General features: G+C 35.4%; 1 protein-coding gene across 1 annotated transcript in view; it reads right to left on the bottom strand.

Annotated features, from left to right (window-relative positions):
* The window catches only part of FAM184A (family with sequence similarity 184 member A), a 64,533-nt gene that overhangs the window by 11,956 nt on the left and 26,359 nt on the right, over window positions 1-26,218 (bottom strand). The window contains exons 3-12 of the mRNA XM_057423603.1: window positions 26,022-26,157; window positions 23,607-23,788; window positions 22,798-22,995; window positions 19,465-19,587; window positions 15,862-16,023; window positions 13,904-14,029; window positions 13,560-13,706; window positions 2,466-2,678; window positions 1,342-1,495; window positions 807-934 (exon numbers count right to left, since the gene is read on the bottom strand). Coding sequence (XP_057279586.1) covers window positions 807-934; window positions 1,342-1,495; window positions 2,466-2,678; window positions 13,560-13,706; window positions 13,904-14,029; window positions 15,862-16,023; window positions 19,465-19,587; window positions 22,798-22,995; window positions 23,607-23,788; window positions 26,022-26,157 — 1,569 coding nt within the window. The remainder of the gene's footprint in view (window positions 1-806; window positions 935-1,341; window positions 1,496-2,465; window positions 2,679-13,559; window positions 13,707-13,903; window positions 14,030-15,861; window positions 16,024-19,464; window positions 19,588-22,797; window positions 22,996-23,606; window positions 23,789-26,021; window positions 26,158-26,218) is intronic.

Below are 26,218 nucleotides of genomic sequence, written 5' to 3'. Positions count from 1 at the left end.
TGTTCCACCTCCCTGGTGCTGGGCTATCAGTAAATTAATCCTAAAAAGCCTATTGTATAGGCAAATAAAGAAGTAATTTCCTGATCATCTTATTTCCAAGAATCTGGCTTCCTTTCAATAGAGATCAAGCTTTAAATTTTTAGTTATTACTGGAAAAACTGATTGTGCATGAAGTGAAAAATGAAATATAAAAGTGAGTGAATCACTTTGCTGCTGAAAGCAAAGGAAGTTCATACTGGCTTTGGGGGCTTGTTTTGGGCTTTGAGTGTGTTTTTTATAAGAAGCAGCTGCAAGATGTTAGATCACCTTTGCTTTATTGAGATGTTTGTTTATCTTTTCCAATTTGCCTCCTGAAAAAAAACAAACCCACAAAAAAAACCACCAACTTGGGTACCTCCTGAGTTTGAAGAATCATTTGGTTTTAAGCAACCACTTCTCAGCTGTATCACTTAGGCTTCAGAGATAAACAGCTTTTTCCTTTTTAAGTCCTGAGGGCAGCTGAGGACAAGCAGTACTTTGTAAGAATCAGCACTTTACACAGTCTAGTGTGCTCCCAGGCAACCACACAATTCTGAGAGGAAGGTGCCTTGATATGGGAGACATTACTAGGCTTGAATGAAGTTTGCTGAAGGAAGAAAAAGCTAAGCAAGGAAGTTTAGGTGAACAAGTAGGGATGCATTATCTGCTGGCGCTGGCTGACCTTGAAGGATTATATGTTGATTGTTCACAAGGGTTCCTGCCTCCAGCTAAGAGAGAGTGAATACTGATTATGCAGTTTTACAGTAAGTTGCAGCAATGCCACCTACCTGTCGCCTGCCGAGCTCTATACTTCTTTCAAGCTCCATTTTGGCAGCTACCAGTTCTTGCTGATGGTTGTGCCTTAGCTGGTCAATTGCTGCTGCATGTTGATGATTTAGCTCTGAGCGCAAGGAAGCTAGTTACCGTGAACAGAAAGAACAGTTGATTTGCAAATGTTTACATTGATTAACAATAACAGTCCAGCTCCCTCAAATACTGCCACTGAGGAAACACACACAGCTTACATCAGCCAAGCAACTGTCCTGTCATTTTATTCCTGCTGCTTTCTGAAACATTCTCCATCATGTGCTTTGGTTGCTTAGTCCTTCCAAAAAGAAATAAAAAATACCAAAACCCCAAAAACTTATGGATAAGATTTTTCAGAAGTGAACAATGTGGTGTTACCTGTTAAAACATATACTGATTTTAAGAGGATACACTACAGTGTTACAATACGCACACATACATACATGCATGTGCATATATGTTTGTATGAGTAGAAATAATGGTTTTGGACCTGTTTGCAATTTGAAAGTAGTATACCTAACATAGCTTTTCCTTCATCCTCCAGCTCAAATCGTAAAGTCTGAAGTTCCTGTTCCATCTCCAATTTGAAACCTTCCATGGCTTGCTTATGTGTTTCTTTCAGTGCCTGAAGTTCTTCCGAGTGCTTCTGTTGCAAACGTTCTTCTAATTCCTATGAAATCAAATTTGGAAAAAAAATATCCATAACAGCTTAGGGAATTTATATAATATTAAACAAAAAAGAACTAGCAACAAAAAACAGGCATCAGCATACTCCAAAAATTGTTAAAAATGCACAAATATTGCTCTTATTTTCTTCTCTAAGTTATCCCACTATGCTTTTTCTTTGTAGTGGCTGATGGTTATCAAGATTACCTGTGCACAAACCCTCGTTCTGCTCACAGTTGGAAAAGAGAAAAAAAACGCAGCAATCTATTGATATATTTACAATAGCAAGCAATGTGATAGGTACAATTCATAGATGGGTTTAGTGTGCACACAATATGCATTTGGGGACTTTTGTCCCCATCAGGTGGAGGCAATGGAAAAACTGATTGCGAAGGTACATTCTAGATCTGAATTTTTAAAAAAAGCTTACGATACACACCATCTTAAGTACTATACATTGCCAAAATTTCAGTTCTAAAGCTGGTTTAGGCAAGGTTTTAAAAAAATATCTTGGGTGTGATACTGTTCTGGACATGAACACTATCCTGCAAGTTGCAGAACATAGTTTACACAAATTTTAACATAACAAAAATATATTATAAAAGGAGTAAATTGACAGGAAATACCAGGAAACAAATGTGAAATTATTTAACTATAATGGAAAATACAGAGAAACCTATTGCAAATCATAACTAGAATATCATGTTATGGATAACTATGTCAAACTACTGTAAAGCAACATGTGTTGATAATTTTACACATATATATATGTGTGTGTATGTATATGCATATACTGGTAGAGTTTAAAGCAAGACATGAAACAATGCCAGTATTAGAGATGCTTTTCAAAATGTCTTAATCAGTTTTAGCTGAACAAAAATGTTACTGTCGGACATCAGCTGAAAGGAAACTTAGTAGTTATGCAGATACTTTACACAAATTGCTGAAATGGCAATTTGTTCAGATAAACATGCCTTTTGCTCTTGCTCTTTTGTTTCTTCCATGTTTTGAAAGGCAAGGATATGGGCTTCCTGAAGTGACTTATGCCTTTGCTGGTGCTCCTCTTCTAATTCCTGGATCTCCTGAGTCAGCCTCTGTCGCTCCTGACTGAACTGTGCTTGTAGCTGTTGCAAAGAGCTCTGTGACTGGGAAAGCTGCATCTCCAGATTCTGCTTCAGTAAGGAGATCTAACCCACAACAGAACAGCAAATATCCATTAGTCATTCATACTAACATCAACTCCGAAGAAAAACCATTCAAAAGAAGAAAACACTTGAAATTTTAAAGCCAGAACATTTACTAAAAGACAGACAAGCAATGCCATCCATCTACTGAACTTGTGGTTAATATTATATCTCAGAGATATAATAATTAGCTTTAAATAGTTATGTAAGGGTTACTGTATGTGTCAGATTGCACTATAGCACTACCTATAACACAATTTTTCATGGCTCAATAATCAAAATTTATTTCTAGGTTTTGCATGAAGTTCAATTAAAATGACACTATCAAGGTTCGAAATCAAACACTTGATTGTTAAACTATTTTCAGCGGAATATCACATCAGTTCTGTAAGGAAAATCCTGCAGCTGACAGGGAAGGACAGACTGTGACATCCAGATTGATGGATTTTTGTATCTTTTGATACAATATGGTACTATCTTACTGATAAGTTTTTTTATTTAAAAAGAAATGGTAGCATACCACTCTACATCACAAATAAAATGTTACACTTGATGGATTTCCACACACACACATTTTTTCTTAGCTCAGTAATGCTATGAGAGTGATTTCTCTGCTGGTTTTCAAGATCTAAGTAATCTGAGACACAAATACTTATTTTCTTAGAAATACGTGATTTCACAAATTATGCTTTTCACCCAACAAGCATTTCAATACATTAGAATGCTCTGTAATCCTTGAAAAAGTCACATTTTATACTAATGTTATTATATTAATAATATTTGTTCTTCAAATCTTTTTTGCATATTTTCAGCATCTTTTCAGACTGAAAATACTAAACCAGTATTCCCTTTTGAGACAAACACAAGAGATAAACCCTCCAGTTTTAAAAACAAGATTTAACCAAAGAGAATTTTGCTACAGTAACTCAAAAGAAGGAAAAATAAAATTGCCATGAAATGAAGAATTTGAATCAGTAAGGATACTTTTTCAAGCCTCAGAGCATTACATATAATTGAATTATAAATGACAGTCTGATAGTGTCATTTGATTCAGCATATCATAAAATTAATTATTACAAATTAATAACTACATTGCACATCAATTTCTTGATTTACAGAACATTAACACCCACCACGTAACAAAAAATTAATAGCAGCATACCGAGGACAACTTGCAGCATGAACATTAATGTCAAACATATGGCTTTTCTTTTTCAGAAGGGCACAGCTTAAGCAGATTTGAAAGAAAAAAAGCTACACAAAAGAAAATTAGCACTAAAACACAATAAGCAAATTAATTTGAATGAAATGAGCATGGCTCATTGCATTTCAAATTCACCAGGTCTTTGTGTCTGGGCATTTATACTCTGCCTTCTAAGTGTACTTTATCAACAGTATTTTACTTCAGGTACCTTTGAAACAGATTAGTTACAATTGAAGGAGTATAGTGAAGGCCTATACTACTTTCTGTAATCTGTACTATTCATGTAAAATCTTTTACTAAGTACATAAAATATAAACATCACACACAAATTGTACAGTGTCAGAACAAAGGTTTGTCTGATCTCTGGTTCTGCCTCCAGAAATGGCCAACCCAGGTTACCCAGGGTAAACAAAACCAAGGCATAAAGGTAGGGATCTTGACTTTGAAGATACCGATCATCCAGAAATCTTTTTTACATCAGAAGAGGTATTTTGGGGTAAATTCATGGAAACATTAATTAAATACAATCACTATGTGAATCTATAGAAGCTTTTAGTATCCAGTGTCCTGTGGTAAGTTTCATATAGGTGTACCACTTGGACATGATGACCTCTAATACTTGTAATGGAAAGGAGCCAAAAGCAGTCCCCTTTTCTTACTGCTCAGTCCCTTGACTTTTTACAGCTATTCTGTAACTCTCCAGACAGTCTTTGCCCTTTCCACTCTAAATAACTTTTTATAAGGTGCAAACTTTCCTACTTTACCTATTCACAAACAGCTTGCAAAAAGAAAATACGCTGAACATCAGTATAACTTCACCGATAATCTACCTGCATGCTGATAACACTGTATTTCATACCTATTTTTCAACCAGTTACTTATACAAAAACATTCCTCTCATATTGTGAAGTTCTTGTTTCCTCAGAAGCCCCAGAACTTCTCTGGGAGAAAGTCCTGTTCAGTCCTGCAGAATTTCAGGTAATATAAACATTATACTCTAAAAAGCCTTTCAATAGTAACATTCAAATGGAGTCAACCATGGAATCTTAGCCAATTTTCTATTAAGATGACATGGAAAAATGTATTTTTGCTTGAAGTTCTATCAGTCTCTCACTTAAAGTCCTGCTCCAAATTCTGACAGTTCTCACTATAAAATTTATAAACGTTTTTAGCATAAGCCAAGGGCAAAACAATTTCAATTTCTTTCTTGGAAATGCAGGAAACATTTTAATTGAGATGATCAAGATAAGTCTGACATCTGGCCAGGAAGCCATCTTAGAAGAGATCAGGAATACCTTTCCCAAGAGCAGTTCATACTTCCACCAGATTAAAGTGACTGCAAAACCAGAGCCTGAAGTGAGTCAGTGTCTGGAGATGCCTATTTGCATCAATAGACTGTACAGAAAATAAAGGACAATGAGAATTAAGTGATTCTAACAAGCAAATCGGATTAGTCTACCCTTCTCATAATACGTGGGTTCGGTTTCTTTTTTTGGTTGAAAGTACATCAAGTATTAAAAATCTGAGTTATTTTTAGAAGAGTACATAATTTAACACTATTCTCATTATTCAGTACATAAACTGATATACTTAAGGGCACAATTTTGAGAACATTAGTGCCTCCCTTTGCAAGTCTTTGGCTCATCCCTTATATATAGTCCTGAACTGAGTACTCAAAAGAAAACAGCTCTAAACATTCATTATTCTCTGAAATGTCAGTGTTTTTATCCAAGGTTTTCAGGACACTAAAAACATTGGTAAGAATGTAATAAATAAGTAAATTAATAAATAAGTATAGAAAGAAAGAATATTTTGGCTACAATTATGACTTGCACTGCAAAACTGCAAATTATAATACATCAACCTCATGCTTTAAGGAAAGCTCTGCAATACACATTTGCACTGCCCACAAGCTTGCTTGCTTAAACAATGACATAAAAATGCTGCTTATATTATGACCATGTACATAGTGTTTGATGTCCAGGGATATATACACATTTACACAGATGAATGGATGCGGTACACAAGCTTTTGATAACTAGCGGCAAACGTTCTCCTCTCAAGTATTACCATGTATTGTTTCATAGGCTAAAGCTTTAAAGCAGTACTATAGGATATGCAGTTTTATTAGTGCAAACATGCCCTGTTCACAAGCTGTAAGTGCAAATCACTTACATTGCTGATAGACTTATGCAAAGCTTCACCGAGACAGTGCCGCTATGAAGAAAAGATCACAGGAATAAAGGGAAACATTCAGAAATCAGCTAAGTAAAAAAAAAAAAAAGGATAAGGAAGGGAGAGTAAAACATAGAACATTAATTATAATTTCATCAGGGAAAACTACGTTGCAAACTATCTGGAAAAAATACAAATATGCTGCTTTGGTTTAGTATCTATATATATATATATACTATTGAACACGGAACGAATTATGTGTTTTCCTATGTTATGTTTTGAAAACATCCAGGATAGCATTATCTCTTCAACATAATGTTACTCTTTACTCATATATTATGCAGCTGAAATGTTTTCAAATTACCCAACTGTTTCCTCTTCTCCTGTATGACAAATAATTTTGGGAAGAAATCATTCAGTACACCCATTTGCATTACTATTAGAAAATATGTCGTGTAAGGACTATATCAGTCAGTTGTGTCTCTGAAATATCACAAGCATATTAAACACATATTAAAGATTAAATTTCACTGCTAATAGGCAGAAAACAAATTTAGTCTGTAGTGAAGACAGATTTATATTAAAACACTTCATTTATTCTTCTTAAATTTAAATTCAGAATTAGATGGTTACATAAAAGACTCTTCCTGAAAGTCTCCAGCAAAAAACCTTCATGTACCACTTACACTATAGTTGATTAGTAATGTAAAACAAAATATAAAAACATATTACCAAGTAAATGTTCCACATGAAATATTATTGATCATACGAATCATACATGCACAGAATAGAGTCATCAGAAATGAAGTGAGAGCAATTTCAAATCCAGCATGACCAATTTCCACTTTTGCCACAGATCAGTCAAGAAGATGGCCTTCCCCAGGAGACAGCAGGTATTCTGGCATCAGCTTGGAAGCCTACAGTTAGGAACTTTTAGATAATACTTTGTCAAAAAACAAATGGAAATTATTATTCATTCTCCTGAATCTACAAGAAGGCACGACACAAAAATACATTACTGTGGTATATCCAAAGGTCTGTAATTAACACCACAAGTAGGTTACAAGCAACAATTTTCTACGCAAGGGCGTAACACTAGGAGGCACCCTACTTCACCTGACAAGACAGACCAGCACCTAACAGCTCCGATTTCAACACCAGATTTCAACATTGCCAATCTGAACAAATCCACCTGTTTTCTAATGTGCTTCTGTTCCCATCTGTCTGGTTTGTTTAGGGGGGGGAACTGTTAAATGCAGAAATGATCTCTTGCTAAATAAATGTTCAGTTTCAAGAACTTGTGGGACTTAATGTTGACAGACGTATCTAGGCACCACTGTAATACAACTAAGAAATATTTAGATTTTACAATTGTAGAAGTAAGGTTAGTAGTGTTCTACACCTAAAAGAAATTCTGAGTAAAAATACTTTTTTGGAAACTAGATTCCAAAGTCTACCCTATTAAAAAGGCCATTTATGAAAGTGAGAATTGCCCCATGCTACTTGCAGAGTAACAGATTGCTTTCACCAAGAAACAAACTAATCTAATAATTAAAAATACTAAGATGGGGTAATCAGTTTTAATATATGTGATTTCACCAAACTTAAAAGTTTTCCAGAGACACGAAAACCAGATGGAATCAAAATGAACTTTTGATTGAAGGTCCTGCACTAAAACCCTCCAGTTAAGTTCAGTATTCAGTTTGTTACTGATTTCTTAGGCTACTTCACTCAGAGCAATCTTTCTGCAATCCACATTTCCTGATTGCGAGAGAACCATAATTATCTTGTGCAAAAAAATTAACTATTAAATGCTTGGATCTTATTGGCAAAAAGAAAAAAGGTTATTTTTCAATAAAGTTGGACTTACTTATTTGACATTCCATTGTGTTCTAAAGCCACACACAGAAATGTTGAACATACAGTAAATACAACTTACTGATTTTTAACAAAACTTTAAATACAAGTACTTTGAAGTCTAAACATCGTATCGCTATTCAAAAGATTGATTGTATCAAGATCTGACTTCAGTATACAATTTACTGAATTTTCAAATTACTCCTGGCTAACAGGAACTGTGTTCTTGTTTAATACCCTAGACCCTAAATGGGGAAAGTCCAGCTTTATCTGTTGTATCAAAGCAGATCTAGATTGCTATGCAGTCTTTGCCTCATTTTAAGAATGATCTCCAGCAAAGACTGCTAACCTTTCTGAAGAAGAAAACGTGTATCCATCACATGCTAGTATAAAAATGTTTCCAAGATGCTGACTGAAAAAGCTGGAGGACCACTGGCATAGGTCCATTTTATCCAGCTAACAACAACAACTTCCCCAAAACACTCCCTCAAGATATGTCTTTGTTTTGAAGAGAAAGACTGATTTGTCAGCAGATGTACTGTCTCTGGCTGCTTATGTGACAAGATGACCCTGGAGAGATTTCGAAAGCAGCTGTTTCCCACTACAATGTTTTGTACTTGGCTTGAGGCTTGGAATGGAAAAGCTGCATCAAAGTTTGCCATCTCTGGTAAGGAAAAGCAGCATTTGGAGCCCCTTCCCTTTCTCTCAAAACCCAACAGTTTTCTACTGAGGAAAATGAATTATGTATCAGGTGTTCTGAAATGTGTAACTATCTCTGGAATCTAATTGGTCCTGATTTCCTCACGGTTTTGTAGCAACCTTGAGTAAAGGTGCTGTGTCCGGGCTATCATAGGGTAGGGTACTTACCCTGTTGCTTTAAAAAGATGAGTTTTTTTTCCAATTGTAGAAGTCTATCAAACTGCTAGGCAAAATGCCTATGTATTCTGACATTTTAACCTATTTGGGTTTTGGATTATATGTTTTTAATCTGACAAACTTCAGGTTCAGTGGTTGGGGAGGAGACTATCATTTGAATCTCCCAATATTTTTTAAAGTTTCTGGAATGGTACTAAAGCTGCATTTAATTTTACTTATTTGTCATAATGCTGTCAGGACTTTAAAGACTATTTATCTTGGCTAATCCTTCCTGGAGCTCAGGAAGTGCCCTTAATCTAGAATTTTATTGATCTGATGAATCTCAAACAAATTTTGCCCCACTTAATTAAGTTATGTCTCACTCCTTCCAGGGTCCACTGTTATAATTTGTTTTGGACCTATGCCAAAGCTACTTGAGCAACTATCTGCCACAGCAAAGAGACTAAGGGTAATGTTTTAAAACTAGATTCTTGCCAGAGTTTTTACCTTACATTTAAGGGGAAAACATGTACTGATATAGGAATATAATTTTATTTGGGCAATGGTGTAACTGTTGGATTTGGCTTAGGTTTCTATTTACCATTTTTAGAAGTATAACCTTAACTCCAAACATCAAATTAAACTCTTTTCTGACTCAGGCATCATTAATTACATACTGTACCAAGAATTTAATGTTCTTTTCCACCCATTGACAGGTGGAATTAAAAGGTCTTTCAGCCTTATCCAGATTTACTAACTGAAACACTGTCAAACAAAACCTGGTAATATAAAATTCCAATTAGAAGTTTATAATCAGAGAGACAAGTTTTTTTGATATGAAGATACTGTAACCTCAAACATCAGTCTAGATGTATTTTTAAATTTAATTAAACACAACACCATGAGAGAAAAGAAAACTAAATGAAGAAACTAAAAGAGAAATGAAAAAGAACAAAGCTAACATTTGTTAGTATTCCTAATGTATCCTACTGGAAACACCTAGAAAACTCCATTTGTTCTGTTGCTTTTGTTTGTCTGAATTGCTGAGTAACCCTTAATTATAAATGGTCTTTAATTAATTGCCTCCATTACATTCAGAATATTTTAAACAAAGAGTAACATAATGAAGAGAGCACAGTATGAGCTGAATGGGCTCACCATAACTAAAAGCTCAGTAAAAGAGATAGTGGAGCTGAACGCTAGGCATTTGTTTTCATGCTCAAGCTTCAGACAAAACTACAACAACCAATGTAGGTAGAACAAATCTTCAGGATCACATCTCTGCATAGACAAGGGAACCCAGAACAAGGGGGATTCTTTATTAAGAACTATGGACAGTCATGAAACAGGGTGAAGCACCCTCAGTAGTCGGCCCTCTGAGGGCTGCAGTGACTCTGGACTACATGATTATTCACATGCTCATGTATAATAGTTTTTGACTTGCTTAAAGCTTAGGCTTCCCCATTGGAATACAGGGGTACTAATTCTTTTAAATCAGCGGTGAGTGGCAGGATGAGTGTGGACACTGGATCTAGGCAGAAACTCACAAAGGTCCCCAGTTCTCTGTGAGGCCTGCAGGAGCACAGTCCCATTAAGAACACAGTTTTGAGAACTGTAGTCACTTGTGAAAGTTTCCAAGAGCTGCAGAAATTTGTGCTCCTTTGGAAAAGCAACAAATACTTACAGATGAAAGAAAAAGCATAAAACCTTACCCTCAGCTGCATTCCAGGTCTCTATTCTTTGCTCCCTCTTTGGTACATTTTTTCTTTTCATTCTTTTGCATTTCAGCATTTTAGATTTCAAAGCGCTTTTTAAATCTTGCCCAAAATCCCTTACTATCCACTAGATGTCACAGTAGCCTTACCAGTATTGTTGAATACAAGACTAATGAAAGAGAATTTGGGTGGGAAGGGGATGTTACTTGAAATTTACCTCCTCTCTCTTTCTGATAGACAGTGTGTTCAGGACAATATAAAGTGACAGGAGGCAGAGTAAAATGATTCTGTGCTGAGAGTTAATCTCCTTTCAGGAAACTGATCTAGGGTATGTGCAAGTTACTTCTCATAGAAATTTCAAGAATCCATTTGACAGCAAATCTTCTAAAGCAAGGATTACACAGGCTGTGGAACAGGCTAGTAATCCTTGTGCTGGGGAAAGAAAGTAGGGTGTTCCAGTTCTGCAAATGTGGATGCGTGTCAGCTCTGCAATAAGCACCTCCACATAGGCATAGAGCACTAACTGAAATTAATACAGGTCTTAACCTGTACATTTCAGTTGTGCAACACAGACAAGCTGCTTTAAAAAAGAAGATTCCTGCTATATTGTCCATGGCTGAAGCCCTCTCAGCAGTAAAATGTTGTTAGGAAAAGCGTTAAAAACCCATTACACAGCTAAAAGAAATGGAGAAGAGCTAGCTCACCTGAATTCATATTTCATGAAGAAACTCTCACATGGATTTAGAAATTTACATGAAAAAATGGGAAAGCACTTCTTTTTATGTCTTCTAGAATAATTTCTCCTATCAGGGATAAAAACTACACACTTGGTCTCTAGATACTGATCTAGTTAACCTACCAACCACATTTAACTGTAGATAGTAAGTGATGCTTTGCAACTAGTAAGAATGTGTTTAAGCACTGAATCAGCTGAATAGCATTTTCTCTCAAGAGAATTATTTTACTCATAATAAAGCTATACCGTTAGAATAACAATAATCCTACATGCATAATATGAGGGGTCACTTAGCATTACTGGTACAAAAGTAAAAACATTTCCTTGTTGTGCAAAAGCTAGATCTCACCTACTAAATGTGCACAACTAGAGGGAAGAAATTTGCAGATTACTATAACAGAATAAAACAAAAACAAAAACAAGCCAGTTTTTAGTACACTTTGTAGGCATAAATTTTTTTATTTAGGATTTTTATTTTTTTAAAGTTTTTGCCACAAAAATCAACAAGAACAAATGCAAAGTCCTTTACATGCGATGTACTAAACCCCTGCACTAGTTCATACTGAGTTAAATATATGCTTTGCATAACCTAGTTAATGGTAGGCTAAGCATGAATCTGCAGTGTAGTCTGGCAGTATACTAGGCTGAAGCAACAACCAGTAGTTTGAGGGAAGGGATCAGTTCCTTTGACTTGGCACTTGGTGTACATCACCTTAGGGGGAGCACATTCTGTTTCCTCCTCCAGTTCATTCAGCTTTGGTTGCCCCAGTACAAGACAAACATTGATAAGCTTGAACTTCTTCAGTGGAGAGCTACTACCAAGATTGCTAAGGCTGAGCATATATCCTTCTGACGGAATCAGGTTTATTTAGTCTTAAAGAGGAGAAGGTTTTCTGGTACTTAATAGCTTTGCAGTAGCTATGCGGTGGTAACAGAGGAAGTGACCCAGCCTCATCACAGTGATGCACAAAACGATAATGAGAGACAATGACCATAAATGAAAACAGAAGAGGTTCTGTCTAAATATAAATAAAAATCTCACTATGAAGATAATAAGCACTCAAATTATTCAGAGAGGCTGTGGAATCTTTATTCTTGCAGGTTATTCAAGACCTGACTGGACAAAGCCCTAAGCAACCTTGTTTAAAATCAGTGTTGACTGCTTTGAACAGGAGGCTGTACTAGATGACCTCCTGAGCTCTTTTTCAAAATAAGTCAGTCATTGATTCTATAATTCAGGTCAGTGCAGCTCACAGAGGCTACCATAAGTATTTTAAAAGTTTAAAACCACAGAAAGCTTAACACATACCTTTCAAATTGTACTTTCATGGAGAAAATGATATTTATAGGTACACTTGAACAGAGTAAATGAAGCTTGAGTAAAGGCAGTAAGAGAAACGTAAAATCAGAGTCAAAGTCTTACTGCATTCATGTTGTAAAAAGTAACAGACCAAGAACTTTGAAAGCCTTTAGCTTTTATGAGCCTAAGCCACAAGATTTTACAATCTTAAATTCCCTTGTCAACAAAATAAATTGTTATGCTGCTGTAAGAAACTGTATAATCAAGCACATGCTCTGTTATTAGACTTCTCAAATTAGACAGCAAATTAAAACCATCCCACAATAACACCCTGAAACTGCAGTCATTTAAAGAGTTTCAAAATCTGTTTCTCTTTCTTTAAAATGTATTTGCTCATTATCAACTATTCTTCCAAATTGTAGTCAATGAAACCAGTTCTATAGCATTTATGGTTCGGAAAAAGTACAAAGCAAGTATTTTCTGTGAATTAGCTAACATAACTGTGTTTATAAACATGAGTTGCAATTAACAAACTCAGTACTTACAAAAAATTAACCCAAAATAATGTTCAAAATCACTTAAGAGCAGACATAGCTGCAACAAACATGTAGAACCCGAGGGACATTTTGACTTTCAGTGACTTGTGCAGTGTTTTTATTGCAAAGATAAGGGATACCTCTAAGTGCAAACAATTAGAATTGGTAAATATTTACAATAGAATAGGTAAGCAGACAAAGAATAAAATAAATAACCAGATAAACAAATCTTATAAATGAAGAGGTGAAACTGCCAACACCCTCCCACTGCATCAAACAAAACTGTAAAAGGTTCTATTCACATTTAGTGTAAAGAAAGGGCATAGTTATTTTAAAGCAATTTGCTATATTACTTTTAAAGTTTGATAATTATTAGGTTTAAAAAGCATTATGCTAACAAATTACATTTCAAAGACAGATGTCACAGCCAATTTCATGTTGTTAATCGGTAATAAACCACCAGCAACTAAACTGTAACTTCTAATTCTCAAAGAAACCATAGTTACCTGGTCTAGAAGATCTTCAACTTTTTTTTGCCATCCATCCCTTGCTGCTTTTTTTTCACGTTCTTTTAGCTGCAGCAGCTGAGTCATGGCTGCCTTCTTATCCTCTTCATGCTGCAGCCTCAGCTCTTCACGAAGCTTATTACATTCCTGTCTAAAAGCAAAGGTGAAATAACTAAAATGCAGTGGAACTTGTGCAAGAAATGAGGGAGAATTAAGAACTCTGTAATAATTGGAAAATTTTAGGTAGTAACAGAAGCCCTTCCTTTACATTTCCTTTCCTATTACATTTGCGTGTAATACATACTTCATTTCTTATTAAAGAGTAAAATGAAAAAAATCAATACTTGCCGAAGATTTTCTGTCCATTTTACTTCCAAGTCACGAGCCATTCTGTCAACTTTGAACTTTTCCTCTTCTCTCATGCTAGCAATCATTGCCTCATGCTGTTGTCTCTCCTGATCTAGTTCTCCCTGAAAACACAAACTTCACAATAGAGACTGATCAGCAGCAAAAAGGTATTTCAAACCTTAAATAAGTGTATTTATAATAAAAGTGTCAGTTACAGCTGGCTTGTAAAACTTGAACTTTTTCAGTGTGTGTGGTTCCTAATTACGCACAATCAATGCCTATACATCTGATGATATTTCTTACTTGTAGAACAGAATTATGCACTCCTATAAAAATCTATAACAAGCAATTTTCCAATAAGTCATTCTGGAATGAATCTTTTCAAATACGGTTACACTGAATCACAGAATAATGTGGGTTGGAAGGAACCTCAAAAGGTCATTAAGTCCTGTTCACTGCAGGACTAACTTCAGAATTGCTCAGCTTCTTTGGCAAGCATGATCTGAATTATTTTTTTTAAAGCAGCAAATATTCAGTATTTGAATTTCAAACCTTGGGCTACCTGGATTTGATATAAAGTTCATGTACCTTCTTTATGTTCCTTGACTGGGCAAACCTGCTAGAAACACAGTTTCATAGTCTGAACACAGAAAAAAAAAATACAAAATTCCTATCAATTTCTGTCAAATTTTACTAGAACAGTATTAGGTACTACCTAGAAACCATACTTACATGAATGTTTCTCAGTAGTGCTTGCTTCATCCATGAGAAGCAAACATGGCCCTCTACATTTAATTAAGGCTTTTTAAAGTGATTTTTTTTTGTAGGATTTTTCATGGATGGATTTTAAAATCCATTAAGATAAATGTTATTGCCTGTAACCTGCTATATGTGAATATTTAAATGTTATAATAGATGAAGAGAGAAGAACTCATTAGGTTATAAAGACACTTAGAGAAATTATAAAAAATACAGAGGAAATACAAACTGCAATAGGGTGCCCACCTACTGACCATAGCCACAGAAATGAATAATAATAAAAAACCCACAACCAAAAAAACCCCAAACAAACAAACCCCAAAATATTCTGTTTCAGGTTGGTTTTGTTAAGAAAATATCACCAGTATGAAAACAGATCCAGGGATTTACTATTATTATTTCTTTTAATATTTGCTGCTCTACTTCAAACATTGCTGTGATCTTGTAAATGTACATTGTTTAGTGAGGAAAGAAAAAGGAAAGGTTATACTTCAATTGAATGAGCTACTGACAGATTAACTGACAGTTCCAGTTCCACCTAGGCCAACTGAAACAGCAATATATTTCTGCTTAAACAAAGTGGTCATATTTTCTGGATGACAGTCTGCTATCTTTCAAGATATAATAATAGATATCTTTAAAGCACTCTTGAGCATTTTCCGAAATTCTAGATTTGATCCTGAAATGAAGACCATGCTCATTACTTGAGGAAAACATGGCGCATAAAAATGAATCTAGAGCTAGTGAGCTCTGGATCTTGCTTTTCACAAAACCATGAAACTGTCTGGAATAGCACTGGTCTAACAGAGATATTTTTTACATTCTCAGGAAATTCTGAAAAATCCACCTCTGGATTTATTTTCTTTGGACACACTTTAGCACAATTCATATTAACCACAGAAAGATGTGCTTGCAGCAACACCCATTAAATACTAGAAGTGTTCTGAAAACAAACAAAACCCAAATCCACCCACCCCAAACCAACCAACACAAAAACCAACCCCCAAACCAGCCCATCTTAATTTTCCATTTCTTTCTCTCTTCTCTTAAAATAAAGAGAAATCTCTTTTTTAACAAAGCCATATGAAGTTCTTTCAATAACATGTACACTATAATACTTCTTGCCATTTTAAAAAGAAGACCAAAATCACCATGACTGTACTTTGCACAATTTATTCTCCAACATTATGGTTACCTCAACACTATACAATGAATCTGTGGTCTCTCGCAGTCTTGCTCTAGTTAATTCCAGTTCTTTCTGCAGTATCTCCTGAGCTTCCTGAAGACTGGAAATATGCCCTTCTGCAGTACCAAGGCCTTGCTCACTTTTTCGTACTAGGTCTTGCAGACGAGACACCTATGACATTAAAAAAAATAAACGTGATTTCCATACTTATTAATAATGGCAGCTAAGTCATCCTGGCTTCATTTTCTTCCAGTGTATTGTACAACAATACACCTTTTTCTATCTGTTTGCGCTTCAGCTCCCCATCTATAAAATAATGATACTGTATTTTTTTCTTTCAAGTAAAAATATTAGAGATTGAGCATTGTTCACCAGCTATAGGTGGAAAACTTTTTAAATACATAGGCTGGTAAAAACAGAATAACTGGAGGCAGGGGGACCAAAGGACAACAGCTAAGGGGAACTGAAGCTTTTCAGGCATTAGTAAAAGTCTATGCCATTTCGTTTGTATGTTGAGATAAATTCATTCACACTGAGTTTATTCATTGCAAGAAAAGACTAACCTTTCGTTTGCAGGTATGAGCAGGTAACAGTTATAACTACTCTTTCTGCTTATTAGCATAATTATATGCAAACAGTGTTTATAACATACACAGGTGCACACACATGCTCTCCCAGAACTCTCTCCCTCTGTATGCAACCCATAAAGTGTTTACAAAAAAGACTCTTTGCCTCTCAGTAAGGAATTCCAAATTTCTTTGGAAGACAGATTGCAGAGAAATCTAATGTAATCTTGAGAACAGGGGAAGTTTAGATTGGATATAAGGAGGAAGTTCTTCACAGTAAAGGTGGTGAAGCACTGGAATGGGTTGCCCAGGGAAGTTGTGAATGCTCCATCCCTGGCAGTTGCTCCATCAAGGCCAGGTTGGACAGAGCCTTGGGTGACATGGTTTAGTGTGAGGTGTACCTGCCCATTGGAACTAGATGATCTTAAGGTCCTATTCTATTCTATGATTCTATATACAGACAACTAGCAATTCCCTACAAAACACAACTACCTTAAGGAGAATCTGTGTATTTGGTTGCAGCGCACTATTGCATGGAACATAAACAGCAGTCCTGTCAATCTGAAGGACACAAAACATGCAGAAATGCCTCTCACAGGGTTTAGGTCTATTCTGCTGATGACAAAGCAACACTGGAGGCTGTTTAAAATGATCCTTAGTAATGTAATTGGAAATGCTTTGCATGGAGATGGCCAGTCTTTAGACTCCTCTGTCAGGTGACATGGAGACTTTCTAAAAGGTCTTGGCTGGTCTGCAGTGAAAGGAAGCAAACCTAGAGAGTAAACAGCCAGTATCATCCTATCATCCTGAGATACATGTGAGAAAATATCTTGACTTAACCTGAACTCTCAAAAAAAAGTGTCTGGCAAGTAATTAAGATCACACTGTTTTTAAATAGCTTTGTACTAGGAAAAGCCAAATGAGGCTTGAATCTTCCTCATCCTTATACTAAGATAATTGCTGTTAAAAAGTCTGTCAAGAAGAAAAGAGAATAGGATGTGTTCAAAAACAGCTTTCTCAGCAGAGAAGTTAGAACTAAGCTAACATCTGCAGAAAGTAATAAATATAAGCCTACTGTTGACATCTGCAACTTTAAACAAAACAAACAGAAAAGGAAGCAGCAGTAAAAACGTGAGAGCTAAGCTAAAGATGTGCCAGATATTTCACAGGGAAGTTTCTGCCAAATCAATGAAGGCATTGATAAACTGCTGTCAGTTGTCAATAGGGATTCAAATGGTAAGCCACAATTGCAAGTGAAGCACTTCTCTCATGTGATTTAGATAAATATAGTAATAAAACAAAGCACATCTCCTCTGCACTACATGGAGTGGATTTACAGTACACTCTAAATTTACCACCAGAAATGCTTTCTCTCATTCTCTCAATATACAAAATACACTGTAATACGTTTATCCTGAACATAAGAATGTATACAAGCTCAAATACTGAATAGCACCTGGCCCTAATTCCCTATTTTAGTTTTTTTTCAGTTATACATTTCTTATCTATGCCCATTTTTGAATTTAGTGTGCTGATGAATTTTCCACACCTGAACTTGACAGCAGTTAGATAATGACAATTCATTGTTAAAACATTTGATTACCTTCAAAGAAAGAACAAGTTTATGACTCACGAGCCAAAGAGAAGTAAAAACTAAATTTAAATTTAGAACTTTATTTAGTAAAACTAAATAAAGCCTGCAGTGTTGAATGACAATAGTGTTCTCAGATCTCTCTAGCAACAAAGAAAGTTAACATACAGCAGAGAAAGCTAAAAAGAAATAACTAAACTCTGTAATTTTGAAATGAAAAATAAACCTATGTATGATTTTGTTAACATACATAACAAATACATTTTCATCAAGCATAGTGTTAAAGAGCAAGAGCAGTTCCAGCTTCACTTTGCACCATCTCCAAGTATCAGCAAATGCACTCACAACTATCAGAAGGAAGGATGGTCTCCTGTTTCACAGGTACTCATGACTGACGGATCAGCAGTGCCACCGAGCTCTAAAGACTGTAGATTCAACTACTCTTGTGGTATATCTTAATATACTGAAACTATATTAATACATACTTTAAGAATATATATCTAATGTATTTCAATACCTTAATATGTGTATTAATATAGTAATGTATTGATATACTAATAATATGTCAGTATATATCAATATAACATATACCTTAATATAGTAATAATTCAATATATACTTTCAGAAGGACAACCTTTCCCATTTACTAAAAACAAGAAGTTTTGTTTTTAGTAAAAACAAAGCAAGTTTAACATTTGTGCAATTTGCAAGCCACCAGAATTCAACAAACAGCCACCATCTCCAGAACTTGTACAGTATAGAAAATGGCGATTAAAAGTACCGCTGCAAAAAATCACTTAATGCTTGAGTCCATCTAAAGCTCACACAGAAATCATATGTCTGACCTGCTGAACAAAGAGACTGATGAACTATTTTCTTGAAGAAAAGCCAAAGTTCCAGGCAAGAACAGACTGATGGTTTGATGAATGGATGTATTTCTACTTTAAAAATACCACATTATGAAAAGGTGGTGATTTCAAAATCAAGAAATTAAAACCGCATTGAGATATGATATGTTTAACATTGACTGCATGTATCAAAACATTGCAAATAATTTAAGTTTTACCAGAAATAAGTATTTCAAATCAACTTTTCATAGAAATATATGAAGATCGTCTGCAAGTCAGGAAGCTGACCAGAATTTACAATATGCTAACTGTAACCAAATACAGGTTTAAATATAGTTAATTTTCCCTCTGTCTCCTGATATATTTTGTGTAGAGGTATGGGTACCTAATGAGTAGATAAGCACAAGAAAAGTTGTTTACATCAACTGTTTTGTAACTCAGTCTCTTTTGCTTTGTTAATTTTGCAAAGGACAACAAAATCATTGCCCAGAAGCAGTCAAGTAACATCATGTATGAAGAATACCCCACTTTAAGCACAAGATCGTTATTGGTAAAATGTGGTCTAGTGCACACGACTGTTAGCTGATACAATTAAGTTAACCCTTGCCTCCTGATTGGCAGAAGTCAGTTTTGTTGTCAGTTCTTCCTTGAGGTTTTCCAGCTGCTGTCGGAGCTGATTCTTATCATCTTCCAAATGTAGTTTCTCTTTCTCAAACTGCTGCTCCAACTCCTTCAGAAACAAAAAGTATGGAAGAAATATTAAATTCTTGTCATACAGCCATCACAAACTACAGGCGTACTACGTGAAAATTATTCCTCCTGGCATAAACATTTCTGATTTCAACTAAGAATTGTCCTTTCTTTAAAGTGTTAAAACATGAAATTTCCTTCCACAGTGGCGGTAGTATTCTTTTCAGTTTATTTTCTACTTTATTCCTTGATTAGTTTCTAATCTAACAGCCTTGATTAATCACAAAGTAAAGACAAACAGGGCTTTCTTTTCAATTACTAGTCTCACTTTGTACTTACTTACCAAATCATTAAAACTACATCTGCTTTTACAGGTTTTCAATCTGAGTTGAAAGAATGCAGAAGTTTCCACTTTTCATAGAATTAAATTGATAATATGCTTATCCTTCAGCCTTTACTCATCCATCTCCTACACATAATCCCCACAGAAAACAGTAAATCCTAAAAATCCAGACTGAGCTTTGGGAAGTTTTTCAAGCTGTTACAATAAAGGAAAGAAAGCCCCACACCATATCTATAAAATGTATGCAGAACCAAAAGAAATTAACCATTAGTCTTCAAGTTCAACTACACACAAAGAATCAAATACCACCTCTGTTTTGATTCAATCTCTATGGAGTAACAACATAATTCTTAAATTAACTCTTTTGGATAAATTACATTTCTTTTACATGAGCCTATGTTGTACATGCATTTCTTAGAATTTTTTTTAAGGAAAACTATAAATTCATGCTTCAGCTTTACTAATATTTGGAATATATTTTCAGGATAACAATTTCTGTCACAAAATACGTAACATGAAACTTTAAAATTAAAGGCATTATTACATATTTAGTGGAATATACTACACAACTTATTTCACAACAATGTCTTCTTCAAGAAGATTAAGGCTGCTAAGTAAGGTGCTCCAGTAAGAGCCAGGTAATACAACAGGATTTTCTGTGCAGCTACAGAGGTTTCTTTATTAATTCCTTCCTAAGGCTTAGCATCGATTCAGTGACTGTGTAGCCCTGAGCTCAAATATGTGAGATATCAGTAATCTCTCAGAAGCAGATATGAAAACAGAGACCAGAGCCACACATGGAACAAAAAGTACAACTACAGGCATTACTGAGGTTGCAGATAGCAGGAGAGTTAAAGGCTCAAGAAGTCAAGAGGAAAAAGACTGTCACGAAAAGGTGTAAAACTCTCAGGAAAACTGGGGAGCTACAAGACAGCAACTTGGTGTCAACATACAATCCAAGAAACAACGGAGGCCAACACTTCCTCAACCAAACCAAGAGACTCCTCAAGTGTTTTGCGGGGGGTGGTAAGCATATTAAGCTTAGTAGCTTGCTCTAGCACTCCTGTTAGGGTGTGCAATAGCCGATAAATAATTTGTGTATAAACTGCTTGCATAATCTCTGTTCATGGTAGAAGTTGATCAGTGACAAAAGAGAGGGCTACTGTACTTTCAGTTATACACTGCTATACAATGTAACTCAACAAGTGCATGTTTTTTCCCAAGCCCAGATCACCACCCGAGACAAATGATACTTGCTTAATGCAACTTGCTCAATTTTTCTTGTTCGCACTGTGAAATCTGCTGTCTGCAGAATTTCACTAGTGCTATTTAGACCTTATTCTGACAACTAAGTAATTAGTTCTTTTATGATACTTGTCAGTACAGCTGTGCAGTACTGCAAAACTATTAGCAGCTCTATTTTCATAATCCTATGAACTGATGCCATTTTTGCAGTTCATTTTATAGATGGAAGAATTGAAGCAAAGAGATATATTTAATCCATTGAGTCATTTTCTCATTCTTTAGAATTCTCTTCTATTTTTTAAAACCTTTCCAAACCCCAGATGCCTTTCCCAGTCTTCCAGTCCCAATAAATCCTCATGTTCTCTATCCCAAGGCTCCTTGTACCATGCTTCTTCCTCATATTAAACTCTTCTCTACATTTGAGACTTACTGTTTCTTACTTGAATTACTCAAATAACACAAAATGTGCTTAGTGAGATACATTTGACAAGAAGAGACAGTACACTGATGAAGATTTACTGTTATCTTGTCCCTGATATCTTTTCATAGCTGATTTTTCCCCTCGCTAAAATCAAGTTTCACATGCGTCACGTTTATAGACGTGTTCCCTATTTTAACTAATTAAGAACAAACATTCTGTGGTATCCTTTGGTTTATTCTCTAGATTAACATGATAACAAAAGAATAAAGAAAAACATTCCCAGAAACCCTTAAGAGACATTTTTTTTAATGTCTGGTATGTTTAAAGTTACAGAGAAACTAGACCTGAAAGATCAAATGCATATATGTCTCAGAGAACTACTTCCATTACTGGGAGACATGAAAAAACTCACTGGAATTTGCTCAAAATAAAACTAAGAAGCAACACACTAGTAAAGTAATTAAAAAAATAAAATCAGTCTAAGATGCACACCTCTAACTACAGCTGTGTTTCTCAGTATAATTTCCTGTGAACAGAGGAGGATAACAAACCCTTAAATTAAACAGCATAACAAACCCTTAAATTAAACAATTAAATTTTAGCCTGTATTTACTATATAAGGCAAAAATTATGTCTCAGGTACATGCAAGCAGATTAGGAAATAATAAGTCAAAACTGGTCCTCTCATTCATCCCAACAAAAAGAGGCCAATTTTGTGAAACAAAGAAAGCCTTTCAGTTGCAGCATTCCAGTCAAAGGTAAATAAATAGACAATACACAGTAAGCATAATTTATGTAATAAGGTAAGTTAGGAACAGCTGTTGTTGTCTAAGTATACATGCAGCCAAGTACAAATATAATAACTTCTGTATTTCTGTTTATTAAAAAATTAAATATCAGAGTAACATAATCTTTCACCTCCTTCAGAAGTGATATACCAAGGCTTCTGAATATGGCTCACAAAACCTGGGGAAACACAACCTACTCTACTGAAAAAGAAAGTTCTGTAATCTGAGAATTTCCCTTCTGTATGCAGACAAATGACAGTACAAATGCTCTTTGTATTCCACAAGATACATGTTATTTAAATAAAGGCTGAGAAGTTTCTTCAGTGAGGTCCAGCAGATCTGCAGGTAACTCCAAATAAAACTGGCCATGCAACAAAACCATGCAGTCCAAGGTTCAAACTGCAACATCTGCTTTTTGAAGTACGTTTTATTACTAAGGAAACACAAACCTACCATCTGCAGTTTTTTCTTATCCTTATTAGCATTAGTGTGCGCAGCCTCAATCGCAGTATGATGTTTCCATGCCAATTCTTCTAAGGTCTTGGAATGAGCCTCTTTTAACTGTGCAGCCTCTCCTTCCAATCTTGCTTGCAATTTTACCAGCTCCTTCTCGTAATATTCACGTTGTGACTCTCTTGCTTCATTTACTTTCTGTAAAAAACAAAAATAAAATAATTTCTATGAAATGGTAAAAATTCAGAACAGTAGCAATACAAAATATTACTGATGGCAGAAATCTACAAAAATTAACTTCCCTATAAAACAAATTGAGCAAACACTAAGCACTGACTAAATCACTCAGTAACCAAAAGGGTAGATTCAATATATCTCTGCAAAGCAATATATCCTTTTTAAAATATACTTTTTGCTCTATTTAATCTGGGGAAATAGAAATAAGGTATCAAGCCTGTAGAAAATTTCAGTTCAATATTTTCAAACATGTTAAGCACATTTTCGGAGAATGGCTTTTTAAATTATTCTTTAACCATTTCACATGTCTCTTTACTTCAGATACTAGACATCCAGCTACAACTACAAGGTCTTCAATGAAATTGTTAAATATGTTCAAAGCAGTCTGAGAATCATCTGACCTCCTTCCACTTTCACTTTAGACTCTACATTATATGTACATTCTATCTACAGTCATCCTACGTTGTTACATGAGATATACTTGGAACATAACACTGCTGGTCCTAATCCAGTCATATAAAACAAAAATCAAAACTGAATTATTTTTTTCTGAAGCAAATAAGCCGTTTAACCTTCTCCAAGGCCAGAATTTGCTGCCTTTGTCGTTCATCCAGACTCTGTGTTTTGCTTTGTAGTAAGTTTCTTTCCTCTTCCAATTGGGACAGTTTTTCCTTTAATCTAGACTTTTCTGATTCCAAGTCTCTGATTGTAACTTCTTGAGTCATTTGAGTAGCTTGAAGCATTCCAATGTGACCTAGAAACAAAACAGCTCTTTAAAAGCTCACAGCATTGGTTTCATGTAATTCATACTTCAGTGACTTCTAGAAGTACAGCTCTAGTGGAAGCTTTCATATCGAACTCCATCATCTTCACTGCAATGACCACCTTCCCCTCCACTCTTCCCTTTTTTAATTTTATTGTAAAATGCCCAGCAACAGTAGAGTGCCTGGTGCTGGGGCTCCTTTAGTTTGTTTTTCTGGTTCAAAGTTGAACACTGACTCCAAAAGAAAGCAGACACAGGTAACAATTTGAATATGGACAGCCTACACTGAAGAACTTACCCCACCTAAAACAGCATCTTTTTTTCCCCAGTATAAGCTACACAGTGGAAAGCAAAACATTGACATACAATAGTAAAGATGTTATTGTTTTAGCAAATTCATAATTTTGCCAGGTGTAGCAGCTAAAGCTATGTAAAACTTATGGTATTACACTTAATTTTGCTAAAGGGATATGACCAAGAGATGTAACAGAACTCATTCTCTCTAAAGTGTGATCTAATGCCTTGCGGGTTAGAGGCTTGCTTTTAATTTCTTTACGTATATTAAAAAAAATATCTACAAAACTAGACAGTATAAACACCTGTCCTTAGCATCGCAAGTGGAAACAGGTTTATAACTTCAGCAATTTTTGTCCCTGTTCTTCTTAACTTATATCTGTACTATTGAAAATACTACTACTAGGTAACTAACTATAGTAGTGAAACTCTTGCTATTCTGGGAGAGCCTTAGGAGAGGATAGAAGACTATTTTGGAAAAGAAGATTCTCCTAGTTTTGTTCATTAAAAGACGAGAGAGGATAGTCTCCCATTATTTTAACATCTTTTTAGAAGCATCATGAATTCATACCTGGGCTGACATTCCATTGGAATGGATTCTTTTGATAGAAAAACCTTACTATCCTTTTTGTGAATTGCATGACCCAGACCTACCCGTTTCATAAACTGCATGTTTGAAATATGCCTTAAAAAAATTATCATATGATAGAATGAAATGGTAACTAAACAGACTTCCAAGGATTACACAAAGATCCTTAACAATTTCACATTAAAAAAGCAGCCAGATAAAAATATATTGTTTACTCAGAATAATTTTTTTATTAATAGGTCTTTTAGGGTTTCCTTTACAGCTGTTTTCTTCACTTCCCCATGCTTGTTGGCACATGGAATATTATCTGTAAGAACTGCTTCATTATTTGAAGGACCCAAATAACGCCTTCATATAGGCCACATCCACATAGCCAATTTGTGAACTGGTCATGTGTAGCCAGCTAGTAGTAAGCTAATACAGTAATAATACAATATTACATATAGTATATAATATAAATAGTAAACTATTACAGTATTAGCAAGTTAACGCTGTAAAATATTGTCTGTTCCTATGGTGGACCGACACAGTCTAGCAACATCCCAGCCTTCAAAACAAGGTGATCTTATTCAAACAGACTTTTGGGAAGAGCCCTGGGCTAGTGCTAATTATTAATGGAAACAATCAGGTATTTCTAAAATTGGTGCAGTTGAACAAGGCCAAAGATAAGCCAGGGCCTTATTTTTAGTCTGCAATCCTACCTATAGTATACTAGTTCAAGTATCTGGGCCCATGCCCTACTACTAAGCAGTTTACAAGAGACACAATGCCAATGAGGGAAAACCTGCATGTGTACAGCCAAGTTTTAAACTGTTTTCTATGCCTTTCCATATGCCAACAAGCACAGAGAAGCAAAGAAAACAGCTATAAGGAACACCCTAAAGGACTTATTATACAGTAAGCTGCAAGTGTTCTGACAGTAAGTGTAAAGCAAAGTACCACAGTCTTAGCAAAAAAGACAAGGCAACTGAGACAGGATGGAGGAACAGGAAGGATGTCTCAATGACTATGTGGAGAACAGATAGATACACAGCAGAAGCATTCTGTACAAGTGCACTTAAGAAATTCCAAGGCCTGGAAGGTATATGCATGCCACACAAAGTAGAATATTTGGACAAAAGTACACACATACGCACACAACCCCCCCCCCCAAAAAAAAAAAACAAAAACCCAGGAGTCTTAAGTACAATGCATGCAATATCAAAACAGTTAACCCCCAGATTTGTCAGAAATTTCTATGGCCACAACTGAACAGTCTTGAGGCACTCTAAACCTGCACAAGACAGAAAAAGGAAAGGCTAGTACAAAATCATTTTCAGATTAAGTTACTAACATACATACTGGCTTTGAGAACAAGATCAGCAGCCTGCTGCTGTAAGCGCTCTCTAGCAGCTGCTAGCTCACTTTCCACTTCTTTGTGTTTGCTTAACAATGACATCTCCTCCTCCTTCACATCATCTAGCTGTTTTTGAAGAACCTAGAGGAAGCATAATATAATGCTGTTATCATTACATACACAATCATGTGTAAATTTAAAT

This window comes from Pezoporus wallicus, unplaced genomic scaffold, assembly GCF_028554395.1.
Source record: "Pezoporus wallicus isolate ANWC-B61680 ecotype Strahan unplaced genomic scaffold, APGP_CSIRO_Pwel_v1 contig_8806, whole genome shotgun sequence".
In the NCBI taxonomy this organism is placed as follows: Eukaryota; Metazoa; Chordata; class Aves; order Psittaciformes; family Psittacidae; genus Pezoporus; species Pezoporus wallicus.
The sequence above is the reverse complement of the archived record's forward strand: the minus strand, read 5'-3'. Positions and strand labels throughout refer to the sequence as shown.